Raw genomic sequence first — 13,790 nt, forward strand, 5'->3', positions numbered from 1 at the left:
CAAATTCCAAGACTGAGCCAGGAAGAAATAGAAAACATGAACAGACCAATCACAAGTAATGAAATTGAAACTGTGATTAAAAATCTTCCAACACACAGAAGTCCAGGACCAGATAGCTTCTTAGGTGAATTCTATCAAACATTTAGAGAAGAGCTAACACCCATTCTTCTCAAATTCTTCCAAAAAATTGCAGAGGAAGGAACACTCCCAAACTCATTCTACAAGGCCACTATCACCCTAATACCAAAACCAGACAAAGATACTACCAAAAAGAAAATTACAGACCAATATCACTGATGAATATCGAGGGAAAAATCCTCAACAAAATACTAGCAAACAGAATCAAACAACACATTAAAAGGATCATACTCCATGATCAAGTGGGATTTATTGCAGGAATACAAGGATTCTTCAATATATCCAAATCAATCAATGTGATACACCATATTAACAAATTGAAGAATAAAATCCATATGATCATCTCAATAGATGCAAAAAAAGTTTTGACAAAATTCAACACCAATTTTGATTAAAAAAAAACTCTCCAGAAAGTGGGCAGAGAGGAAACCTACCTCAACATAATAAAGGCCATATACAACAAATCCACAGCAAACATCATTCTCAATGGTGAAAAACTGAAAGCATTCCCTCTAAGATCAGGAACAAGACAAGGATGTCCACTCTCACCACTATTATTCAACATAGTTTTGGAAGTCCTAGCCATGGCAATCAGAGAAGAAAAAGAAATAAAAGGAATACAAATTGGAAAGAAGAAGTAAAACTGTCACTGTTTGCAAATAACATGATACTATATATAGATAATCCTAAAGATGCCAACAGAAAACTACTAAAGCAAATCAATGAATTTGGTAAAGTTGCAGGATATAAAATTAATGCACAGAAATCTCTTGCATTCCTATACACTAACAACGAAAGATCAGAAACAGAAATTAAGGAAACAATCCCATTCACCATTGCAACAAAAATAATAAAATACCTAGGAATAAAGCTACCTAAGGAGGTAAGAAACCTGTACTCAGAAAACTATAAGACACTGATGAAAGAAATCAAAGATGACACAAACAGATGGAGAGATATACCATGTTATTGGATTGAAAGAATCAATATTGTGAAAATGACTATACTACCCAAAGCAATCTACAGATTCAATGCTGTCCCTATCAAATTACCAATGTCATATTTTACAGAACTAGAATTTAAAAATCTTAACATTTGTATGGATTCACAGAAGACCCCAAATAGCCAAATCGATCTTGAGGGAAAAAAATGGAGCTGGAGGAATCAGACTCCCTGACTTCAGACTATACTACAAAGCTACAGTAATCAAGACAACATGGTACTGGCACAAAAACAGAAATTTAGATCAATGGAAGAGCATAGAGATCCCAGAAATAAACCCACATACTTATTGTCAATTAATCTATAAAAAAGGAGACAAGGCTATACAATGGAGAAAAGACAGTCTCTTCAATAAGTGGTGCAAGGAAAACTGGACAGTCACATGTAAAAGAATGAAATTAGAACACTCCCTAACACCATATACAAAAATAAACTCAAAATGGATTAAAGACCTAAACACAAGGCCAGACACTATAAAACTCCTAAAGGAAAACATAGGAAGAACCCTCTTTGACATGAATCACAGCAAGATCTTTTTTGACCCACCTCCTAGAGTAATGGAAATAAAAACAAAACTAAACAAATGGGACCTAATGAAACTTAAAAGCTTTTGCACAGCAAAGGAAACTCTAAACAAGATGAAAAGACGACCCTCAGAACAGGAGAAAATGTTTGCAAACAAATCAACGGGCAAAGGATTAATCTCCAAAATATATGAACAGCTCGTGCAGCTCAATATTAAAAAACCAAACAACCCAATCAAAAAATGGGCAGAAGGTCTAAATAGACATTTCTCCAAAGAAGACATACAGATGGCCAAGAGAAACATGAAAAGCTGCACAGGATCACTAATTATTAGAGAAATGCAAATCAAAACTATAATGAGGTATCACCTCACACCAGTTAGAATGGGCATCATCAGAAAATCTACAAACAACAAATACTGTAGAGGGTGTGGAGAAAAGGGAACCCTCTTGCACTGTTGGTGGGAATGTAAATTGATACAGCCACTATGGAGAACCGTATGGAGGTTCCTTAAAAAACTAAAAATAGAATTACCATATGACCCAGCAATCCCACAACAGGGCATATATCCAGAGAAAAGCATAATTCAAAAAGCCACATGCACACCAATGTTCATTGCAGCACTATTTACAATAGCCAGGTCATGGGAGCAACCTAAATGCCTGTAAACAAACGAATGGATTAAAGAAGATGTGGTACATATATACCCAATGCAATATTACTCAGTCATAAAAAGGAGTGAAACTGGGTCATTTGCAGAGACATGGATGGACCTAGAGACTGTCATACAGAGTGAAGTAAGTCAGAGAAAAACAAATATGGTACATTAACGCATATATGTGGAATCCAGAAAAATGGTACAGAGGAAGCAGTTTGCAAGGCAGAAGTAGAGACCCAGGTATAGAGAACAAATGTACGGACACCAAGGGGGGAAAGCGCGGGGGCAGGGGCAGGTGGTGGGATGACTGGGAGATTGGGATTGACGTATATACCCTAATATGTATAAAATAGATAACGAGTTAGAACCTGCTGTATAAAAAAAAGAAATAAAATTCAAAAAAAAAAAAAATGAAGAGGAAGGGCAGAGTGGGCACACCTGGTTCCTACCTCCAGACTCACTCATCAGACAGACCACTCCACCTCCGCTGGGGTGTCACTGAGGAGTGTCCCCGCAGTGGAGCTCAGTCCACAGGGAAGGAAGCTCCCTCCACGAATCTCTCTTAAAAAAACATAAGTAATATTTTTGAATACCAAGGTAAGGAAATTAAAGCGCAAAGAGAGATGACATAATTTACCCAATGTCTCCCAGCTAGTAAGTGGCAGAACAAAATTTAAATCGAGTCCTCTCACTTCAAATTCCTTGCATCTTGCCTCTACACCAAGCTGTCCCAGAGTACGTATAGTGGCAGAGAAACTAGAGAGGAAAAGCCAGGGGATGTGTTCGAGAGAGCATGTTCACTCTGAGATGGAGCAGCTACTCCTGACAGCTGGATATGGAGGGGAAGACAGAGGAAGACAGAGTTGATAAATGAGCCCCCATCACCACCCGCAGTGCAGCCAGCCACACAAGGTCAGCAGAGCGCCAGGAATGCCCTTCTCCCCCGGCTGGCTGTGGTGCGCATCCTTGGGTAGGACTCTCTCAGTTTCAGCTGAAACTCTGAGCCGACATCAAAACAATTCTACCAACATTGAAGCTAGAAGCCACATCAGCTTTCCAGTTCAGGGCCAGTACCTTATGAACAGCTGCAAGAGGAGATGTAAACATTGTCCTATGGCCACACAATACGTGAAATATCAGATTAATTGCTCTTCCCTCTGTTTTTTTGAAGCTTCCCAGTTTTAATAGCACAGCCTTGTATTTACAAAGTCTTGTTTTTTGGTCTCTTTATCATGAAAACTGGTGCGTGACTAGCCTTGCTGGAAGAGGAAATGAGTAATTAAATAATTGACCACAGATTCAACAAGTCTTTGCTTGGTGTGGGAAGAAACATGGTTGTGGATGCTGGATCATGGAACCAGAGCAAACCTGTAGGATTCTCAGGGGAAATAGTTTTCCAGATAAGTAAGTGTAAATCTTCCAAGACATCTATGGATGTCTTCATCTGTTGTGGAATATTGCTGTCTACTATCTTGCCTTGTGTAGTGGGATGTACAAGCCAACTTGTACAACTAGTGTACAAGGCCAGCCCAGACTGGATTGCTATTTGCAGAACTGGTGGGCTAGTGGCTTCTTTATGCAAATTCAATACATGGCCACAGGGGAAGGATTGGGGTTGTTTTGTGGCTGAGGCGAGAGACAGCACTTTTTTTTTTTAAAACATCTTTATTGGAGTGTAATTGCTTTACAATGGTGTGTTAGTTTCTGCTGTATAACAAAGTGAATCAGCTATACATATACATATATTCCCATATCTCCTCCCTTTTGCGTTTCCCTCCCACCCTCCCTATCTCACCCATCTAGGTGGTCACAAAGCACTGAGCTGATCTCCCTGTGCTATGCGGTTGCTTCCCACTAGCTATCTATTTTACATTTGGTAGTGTATATATGTCCATGCCACTCTCTCACTTCGTCCCAGCTTACCCTTCTCCCTCCCCGTGTCCTCAAGTCCATGCTCTACATCTGTGTCTTTATTCCTGTCCTGCCCCTAGGTTATTCAGAACCATTTTTAAAAAATGTTTTTTAGATTCCATATATATGTGTTAGCATACGGTATTTGTTTTTCTCTTTCTGAGTTGCTTCACTCTGTATGACAGACTCTGGGTCCGTCCACCTCACTACAAATAACTCAATTTCGTTTCTTCTTATGGCTGAGTAATATTCCGTTGTATATATGTGCCACATCTTCTTTATTCATTCATCTGTCTATGGACACTTAGGTTGCTTCCATGTCCTGACTATTGTAAATAGAGCTGCAATGAACATTGTGGTACATGACTCTTTTTGAATGATGGTTTTCTCAGGGTATATGGCCAGTAGTGGGATTGCTGGGTCATATGGTAGTTCTATTTGTAGTTTGTTAAGGAACCTCCATACTGTTCTCCATAGTGGCTGTATCAATTCACATTCCCACCAACAATGCAAGAGGGTTCCCTTTTCTCCACACCCTCTCCAGCATTTGTTGTTTGTAGATTTTTTGATGATGGCCATTCTGACGGTGTGAGGTGATACCTCATTGTAGTTTTGATTTGCATGTGAGAGACAGCACTTTTGATGTTGCTTGATCTGAGACTCTGGGAGGGAGGGGGCCAGCTGTGTGGGAACACGGAGGATGGCAGCAGTGGAGTGGCATCCACACTCCCTCCTCTCCCCATCAGGGTTCTGAGTAGCTTTGAGTTCCCTACCTATGGAGAGAGGGTTTAGGGTGGAAGCTGAAGGAACTGTGCTCATAAACAAGTGAGTGAGAGCCTGGACCTACACGTGCAGGGCATGTGCAGAACCCTGTCCCAGCCCTGCTCAGACCAGAGGGCAACTGAGTGTCCTGAGTGCAGAGACTGGCCAGCACCCTACCAGAAGAGACTGGAAGAGCAGGGTTTTTATGAGGGCAACAGAGGCAGTGGTGGGGAGCCGCCAGGGTCTGAAATAGCAGGAGAGACACTCTACGGGAAGAGAGGGTGCAGACATTCATGTAGGAGCTAAGAGTTTGGGTAATTCTGGCATTAATGACAGTATCACCTCACCTGCACCCACAACTGCTGATGCCCCCGTATTGATTTGTGTTTCCTGATGTGAATGAATATTTCTCTTAATTTATCACACCTTGGTTTCTCGCTGATCAGAAGCAGGTATGCATTCAGTCTAGTGGCAGTTTCCCATACAGGACAGTCTTTGAGCCAAGAGAACCTAAGAACCCCTGATTTAGCCTCTCTCCCTTTCTTTGGGTAGAACAGCATGTAATACCAATTCAGAAGTAAATTGGAATACTATACTTTAAAAGAAACTTTTCCAGAAATACTCTCCCAGTGATATCCTGAGAGAAGTTAGTCATACCTTGGAGTTCATTCAACACTGGGTCAGAAATTTATTGGCTAAGGAATACAACACAAGTGATCTCCTGGCCCTCTGACCAAGATCTGGCCCTTTTCTTCACCTCTGACAAGCCGAGTGCGTGAGAACTAAGATCTTGAGATGTTATCCGACCGTGGCCTTGCTTAGGCGTGGCTGCCACCGTTCTTACGTAACTGCAAATGATAGCTGGCAAGGTTAGAGGGGCCTTCGAATGCCTGAGATCAGAATCAGTCCCCAAGATGTGGGCCAGTTGTCATGGTGACTCTATTGTAGCATCATTTTATTTTTCAACTAAATAAAAGAAATCTTCAGATCCATCTGTTCAGTATGAGCCATTGCCTTTGGAGTCAGGACATGAGAGAGGGGCTTCAAAGAGTCGTCTACTTTGTTGGAAACAGAAAAGGAAAATTGAGTTGAGATTTTTCCTACTTCTGCTGGGTGTTTCTGCAGCAAAAGTGGCAAACTCTGTCATGGGTGCTCCATGGAGACCAAACACCGAAGTTTGTTTTCAGGGTGGAAATCAGACGTCATGCCTTTAAAGGTCATCCGTCAGTCAGCAGGAAAGCTTGGTGCGTGGGGCCTGTGTTCACCTCTCACCAGGCTCTGGTGACGTGAATGCAGCTGGACTCCTTCAGAGCCCATAAAGGACCCTGATTGCGGCTGTCACGTTCCCATGGCCTGAGTGTGAGGAAGCAGGCCGTGGCTAAACCAAGTTGTACAACTCCTTGCTAAAAAAGAACAGGGTTGGGTGCCATTGCTTCAACTTGCGTAGCACCACGCATCTCTCCTTCAGAGTACTTACTCTAGTTGATGATCTCACGTGTGTGTGTGTGTGTGTGTGTGTGTGTGTGTGTGTGTGTCTGAGATGGCTTGCCTACTTCCCACTCTACATTATATGCTCCATGAAGACAGATGCTATTTCTTTGGCTCAGCTGTGTATCCCAGAATCTGGCGTGGTCCTTGTTTATTGAATGAATGAATGAATGAGTGAATTAGTAAAAAATCCTGGGGAGTATGGGGTCCTCAATTGATAGAGAAGAAAACAGGCCCAGAGAAGTAACAAGTTTCCCAAGGTCATGCCTTAAGGAAGTGACAATGGGTTTTGCAAAAACCTAGACTCAAATTGTGTCCCAAAGGGAGAGGTCTTGGGTAAAACCAAGCGAGATGTTGCCTTGTCTGCCTCCCCCACCTCCACAGTTCCCACAGCTCTTAAACGGCAAAAGGCCAGAAATGCCATGGGAGCCACTGCTTCGATTTCTTAGGACTCCTGCTCTGCCCCCGGGGCCAAATTATCCCAGACAGAGAATGAGGCCTCACAGCCTTAGCTCTGGATTTCAGGTTTGTCTGGCTGTAGACCCTGTGTTTCGTTAACAGGTGTTTCTGGTTTGTGTTCTCTCATTCTCTAAAATGTTGTTTCCTACACTTCCACACCCAGAGGAGTTTGGAGTCTGTTTTGTAATTATGCCTACAGTCTCTCCATTGCCCAAGGTATTTCTGTGACTTCTGAGCATAAAAAGAAAACAATAAAAAACCTATTAGACAAACAGTGGCACTTGTCTGTGATGCTCTCTCTACCCTGTGTCCACTTGAGAGGTTAGCCAATTCACCACAGGGTGGCCTTCTTCTATTTAGGAATAGGGTGCCCTACAGACCAGGGAGTGGTGGGCACAGGGCCCAGGATAGAAGAGTCAAGGAGGGAACTTACCGGAAGCGTGGGGACCACAGAGGAAGCTTGGCTGCTTTTCTGGCTTCTGGCTAGGACTTTACCTGCAATCGCCCAAGGGCAGAAGGAGGCACAAAGCTGAAAGGCCTCTCCTCCCATGGCTCAAGGCTAGGCCTGAGGCCCTTGGGCCTGTCCTCTTCCGATCCTGACCCTTCTTCTCAAGGAGACCTTTCTATGCCTGCTTACCCAGCGGCCCCAGAAGCTCCTCTGACGTCTCAGCCTCCCTCCCTGCTGGTCTACACACATCTCCACTTATGAGGGTTACAGTGCTCTCTCTGCCACCTCTCAGAGAGCATTTGTCACCGTGAAAGAGAATTGCCCCTAGCCCATGGGCAGGCGGCACGGGATTCCAGGGGTCCAAGCAAAAAGAAGAGGGTCACATTCACCCATTTGAAAGCTGTTCCTTGACCCCTTTCATTTTCCTCAATTCCCACCCACACCACCCCAACTGCTTCCTACCCCTTCTACTCATTTGGCCTCTCCTTCTTCTGGACAAATGACTGATGATAGAGATGGTCCCCAAGCCCGTGCTCAGCATGCAGATGATGGGAATGGTCATCCTGGAAGGAATCAGACACAATCCGTGTCCCTTGGAAGACACCATCTTTTGGTTCTCTGCTCAGGATCCCCTTTTCTGGGACCCGTCCCCTCTCCCTGCCCCTGCTCTTGCCCAGTTCCAGCAATCCTGGATTCCTTCAGAGCACCCGTCTCCTCCAGACCACACTTGATTGGACCTGGGGTGGGTGTCTGACCAAGCTGGGCCCAGCCCCCTCCTCGGGAACTAACATGGGACTGGAAGTGGGAGGATGCAGTCTCAGGCTGGCGAGTCTCTTGAACAGGGGCAAAATAAACTCGGCAGCTAGAAATGGATTATCTTCTCCTATGGCAAAAATGAAATATAAAAGGGTAGTGGGGAGAGAGAGAGGAAGCAAACACACATAAGCGTAGCAGATTAGAGATGGAGATAAATCCTGATGACATTCAGACCCTTTCTCAGGGCTATCACATCCCTGCCCTCTCATTTCATCAGTCATTGCTCTCTCCTTATGAAGAATTTCCCCCTTTAGCTAAAATAGCCAGAGAGCATTCTTGCTGCTTGTGATCAAGAGTCCTAAACTATATTCTTTTGAAAGGAAGCAAATAGTCACACTGAAGACAGTTCAGGAAGAGAAACAATACACTGCTGAAAAGGAGCAGGTGCAAACCCACCGTCATGTTGTGTTGTTACTGCCCACCCAAAGTCTGCTTGTCTCCTAAAGTCATGACTCACCTGGAGTGATCTGCCTTGTGGACAACTTTGGAAGAACCGCAGCTTCTATTCTTGTTGCCTGATAGGTCTGTGTCAGAAAGGATTTGTTGAGAGTCAAATAAGGCCCATCCCCAGGCCCTTCCTTTGCCTTCTGCATCTCTGCACCTCTGCCTGTCATTCCCTCAGTCTCCAGAGAATTAGTGCCCTGGGTGACTGCTGGGTCAAGTCCAGCTGTTTATGGGTGCCCTGCACAGGGCAGAGGTGGAGGGAACATGCAGGGCTGTAATCCAGCCCATATACTCGTTTGCCAAGCCATGCACCTTGCCACTGGGCTCCATGCACCTGGAGGAAGGGGCATCTTTTCCAGATTTGCACAAAGGCGCTGTGTTGACTAGATATGGCCTGTGGTTAGAGAGTGCCAGGCTGAGTGCCAGTCCTATCCTTAAGGAACTGATCAGTAGGTAACATAATTGCCACATCGTGCTTCTGACAGCCACCAAAACCCAACGGGAGAAGGGCCACTATGGTCACCCACATTGCCACCTGTGATAAGACTGGGGTGTGGGGGGTGTATCTGTGTTTCATTTAAACTAAGGAGCACACTTAGGTGGGACTTCTCTCATCCTGAGCCTAAAACTCAGGACAGACTACACAGTTAAGTAAAAGCAGAACCACACAAAGTAGAAACACTGCAGGCGTGAAGGGTATCACACATTCAGCAAGAGGCTTGCTGAACAAATAACCAGTGGGTCAAGTGTGAGCAAGGCCCTCTAGCACCAGGAGGAGGCTTCCCGGAGCTTCCCTTAAGTCCTCTGTTTTCCTACTGACACTGTGCTCTGGATTGCACTAGAAAAAGACATCCCTTCTAGAAATGGAAATAATGAGAAGTCACTAGAGGAAAGGAGGAAGAAAAGAAAGATAGTACTTTCCATAAGCAGTGTGCCTGAGACAGGTTTTCAGCATTGGACAGAAGGATTTGGGGGAGCATCTGGAGACCCTATGCCTTCGCCCGGGCCCAAAGGAGCAACACACTGGCTTACACAGACTTAACCCTCCAGGCTGCTCCACCCACACCCTTCCGGCAGCTTCCTGGTGCAAACTGTACTCCTTAAAAGAAAGCACTGACCTCTGGGACCATATTTATCCCTGTAAATTATGAAATTATTTAAGTGGACAGTTTTTGAGGGTGCTTGTCTGGGTGCTTAGACCCCTTTTTTTTTTTCTTTTTTTCTTTTTTTTTTTTTTTTGCGGTACGCGGGCCTCTCACTGCTGTGGCCTCTCCCATTGCGGAGCACAGGCTCCAGACGCGCAGGCTCAGCGGCCATGGCTCACGGGCCCAGCCGCTCTGCGGCATGTGGAATCTTCCTGGACCGGGGCACGAACCCGCGTCGCCTGCATCGGCAGGTGGACTCTCAACCACTGCGCCTCCAGGAGAGCCCTTAGACCACTTTTTACAGCCTCAGTCACGCCTCAAGAAGTGAATCTTCAAGATTCTAGACCTGCAAGGCAATGCTCTCGCACCTGTCAGCCTCCCAAGTTCCATCTGCCAGATGGCTGTGAGGGGAGAGAGGTGCCAAGAGCACCCCAGGGCAATGGACCCTCCTCTTCCCCAAATTCCAAGTCAGTTGTCAGCAGCAGCAGCAGCAGCTATCCTACTATGGAGGGAAGGAGAGGCCAGGTTACCCCAGAGAACCTAGGGGGAGCCCGAGTTGTTGCTCTCTGAGTATTTACCACACCAGCTAACATGCACTGCTGTGGCTTACCCGCAGCTGGACCCCCAACAGGCTCTTACCTCTCCCAGACCAAAAATTGTTGGCGAGGGCTCTTCTGTTGTCAGTGACAACCAGCTCTGTAAAATCCATGTCATCCCTGGCAAAGTCCCACTGGATGCTGCACCAGTACCAGCCCGTATCCTCCTTGGTCAGGCAGGACACAGTGACGATAAGCTGGTTTCCTGTGTCCCCCAGGGCCACACGGTCAGTGCTGTTGGGGGTGAAGGCGATGATGTTGCAATAGTCCCGGAAATAGCCTCGGCACCAGTATTTGGCGTGGTCTTTTTAGTGGGCATCGTAGTTGCAGATGGCAGAAGCTGTGTCCAGCACAAAACTTTCCTTGACCTTTTCGTCCATGACCATAGCATCTGTGAAAACACACATAGACAAACACTATTGTTCTTTTAAACACATTGTAGTTCCTGCACCCTGGAGGAAAATTAATTAAAGCATTGGAGGCCGATTTTTGCCTGCTTTGGGGTTGGCAACTGTTATGGGCTGAATAGTGTCCCCCTAAAATTTATACGTTGAAGTGTTAACTACCCAGTACTATAGAATGTGACTACCTTTGGATTTAGAACCTTTAAAGAGGTAATTAAGTTAAAATGGGGTCGTTAGAATGTGCCCTAATCCAATCTGACCGGTGCCCTAATAAAAAAGATTAGGACACAGACAACAGAGTGATGACCATGTGAGGACACAGTGAGAAGGCGGCCCTCTGCAAGCCAAGGAGAGAGACCTCAGGAGAAACCAAACCTGCCAACACCTTGATCTTGGACTTCTGGCCTCCATCACTGTAAGGAAACAAATTTCTGTTGTATAAGCCACACAGTCTGTGGTTGTTACAGGAGGCCTAGCAGACTAATACAGCAACCCTGGAGAAGACTTCTTCCCTGGCCTAAGAGCGGGTAAAATACATCTCCCCCTCTGCAAGAATTTAGGCAGCTTCTCATGTTGCTTGCAGGGGAGGGTAGAAGAGCCTGAGGCTTCCTGTTAGTATATCCTCTGACCCTAGCCCCCCACTCCACCTTGGTATCCTCGAGAAGAAAGTAAGGAGGTTTGAAACAGAAACAAACTCACAGACATAGAAAGCAAATTTATGGCTACCAAAGGGGAAAGGGCAGGGGGAGGAATAAATTAGGAGTTTGGGGTTAACAGATACACACTACTATATGTAAAATAGCTAAACAACAAAGACCTACTGTATAGCACAGGGAACTATATTCAGTATCTTGTAATAATCTATAATGGAAAAAAATCTGAAAAAATATATATATGTATAACTGAATCACTTTGCTGTACACCTGAAACTACACAACGTTGTAAATCAAATATACTTCAATAAAATTTTAAAAAATAGAAAATAGGGCTTCCCTGGTGGCGCAGTGGTTGAGAGTCCGCCTGCCGATGCAGGGGACACGGGTTCGTGCCCCGGTCCGGGAAGATCCCACATGCCACGGAGCGGCTGGGCCCTTGAGTCATGGCCGCTGAGCCTGCGCGTCTGGAGCCTGTGCTCTGCAACGGGAGAGGCCACAACAGTGAGAGGCCCGCGTACCGCAAAAAAAGAAAATAATTATAGAAAAAGAAAGTAAGGTGGTTTAGAGGTTTCTGATAGATGTATAGGGCTGAAAACAGAGATGTCTGGTTCTATCTGTCCTCAGGGGCTAAGAACTTCATGTTTCCTCCATACCAGACCAGTGTGGGCACATCTGTCATCTCAGGATGTTGCATAATAAGGAAGTCATGTACTTCACATCCAGCATGATAGTGGCTGGGGAAGTGTCTGACCAAGGAGACGAGATGGGCAACAGAGACCACCCCTCAGCCTTCCAGATGTGCACTGGGGCCTCCTCAAATGCTGCCTCAAGTGTAGCTCACAGTGGGTGTGACCAGCCTACAAAGCAGGCTCACATCCTTGATATCATTTGACATGGTATGATATTTTGTTCTCAGATGGACCCCATAAGAAAGATTGTGTGATACTCAGTTTACTGGCCTGAACACTGACTCAGAGAGGTGCAGTGACTTTCAAAGGTCACAAGGCTGGACAGTGGCAGAGCTGGGGCCAGCCCGGTCCTCTGAGTCTCATCTTTGGGGTCAGGCATGGGCATAAAGTGGAAAGTCCAGTCCTCATATATTAGCACAAATGTTTTTAAGGGGAGAAATGGGAAAGGAAGGGGAAACTTAAACTGAGAGAGAGAATCCAGACCCCTCATTTTAGCTGAGGGCTTCAAATTCCCCCACAACCCCTTCATCAGATCAAAGAACAAGGACTAATTTAGACAAGATCTATTTCCACCTCCTTTTATTTTCCCATCCCACTCCTTAGGTGGTTTGCGCTAATAAGCAAGAACTCCAGGTAGGAAAGGAAAAGAAAATGTATAGTCTCTGGGAAGCTTGGAGGGCTGGAGATGTTCCTTCCCTATCTCTTACCTGAAAAGACAGTCAAGGAGAGCAGAATGAAGAGCCTCATGACTGGAAGGAAGTGAACCTTCAACTGGGATGACCAGATGGACCCAGTGGTCTTAGGAATCCTAGATCTGTTTTCAGGAAATAGGAATCTTTGAGTTTAAGATGGTTTTATCCTGTTTGGAGTGACCAGGGAAAAGAAGGACCAACCAGTTAATCCAAGAAGTGCTACTATGTATAGGTACCCAGGTTGTGCACTGCACAAGGGTACCTCATCAGAGGAATGCCATTTGTGGACATAAACTTACTTATATAGTAATATGAGAAAATTCTGGGCTTCCTGGTAGAGCCCAGAACAGCAGTGAAGATCCCCCTCCTGGGTAAATCCACTCTGGCACACAAGGCACACTCAGAAGGGCACATGTGCACACACCATCACTGGCACACATTCGTCTGTGCAACAGTGCCCTGTTCTGCCAATGGTCCAGGTATCATACGAGGCCAGGCCTCTTGTCTGTTCACCACTCTTGGAAGTCCAATTCCTATTTAGCTGAGAGGAAGACTAGTAATGAGATTCATAACTATCCTGCCTTCTGAGTGGATAGAGGGTGGAGCCTGAAGCAGGTGGAGCCTGGCATCCGGAGCATGTGAGCAGGTGAAAGTGCGGGTTTTTGTGCATCAGTAGACAGGCTGCAGCCTAAAGACATCTTGAAAGCTTTCTTGGGACAAAGCAAGGCTATCTGTCCATGCAGCAGAAGCTTCCCCTTATTCCTAATGGGACTCATATGGCCTGGCCACTGATTTTTAAAGTTTGAATTATGGAACCACCCTCAGTTGAATTTAAGCTGAATGCTTACTTATAACATCCCTGAGCTAGCACTTCTCATCAAGGGCTGGACGTGGGTGATTGTCCAGGTTTTCAATAATGTCCTCTCTTGAGGAAGGAGAGCCTTTCTCTAATTCACA

The 13,790-nt window shown here is 45.4% G+C and overlaps 1 protein-coding gene across 1 annotated transcript; it reads right to left on the minus strand.

Moving 5' to 3' along the window:
* Positions 1 to 5,962: 5,962 nt before the first annotated feature.
* On the minus strand, positions 5,963 to 12,903 carry TMIGD3 (transmembrane and immunoglobulin domain containing 3). The gene is given in 5 exon segments (XM_067710181.1): positions 5,963 to 6,054; positions 7,854 to 7,954; positions 8,665 to 8,731; positions 10,436 to 10,783; positions 12,849 to 12,903. Coding segments are annotated over 5 exon segments (648 nt in total). The 5' UTR covers positions 12,889 to 12,903.
* Positions 12,904 to 13,790: the final 887 nt, after the last annotated feature.

Source organism: Pseudorca crassidens, chromosome 2, assembly GCF_039906515.1.
Source record: "Pseudorca crassidens isolate mPseCra1 chromosome 2, mPseCra1.hap1, whole genome shotgun sequence".
NCBI classification, from domain to species: Eukaryota; Metazoa; Chordata; class Mammalia; order Artiodactyla; family Delphinidae; genus Pseudorca; species Pseudorca crassidens.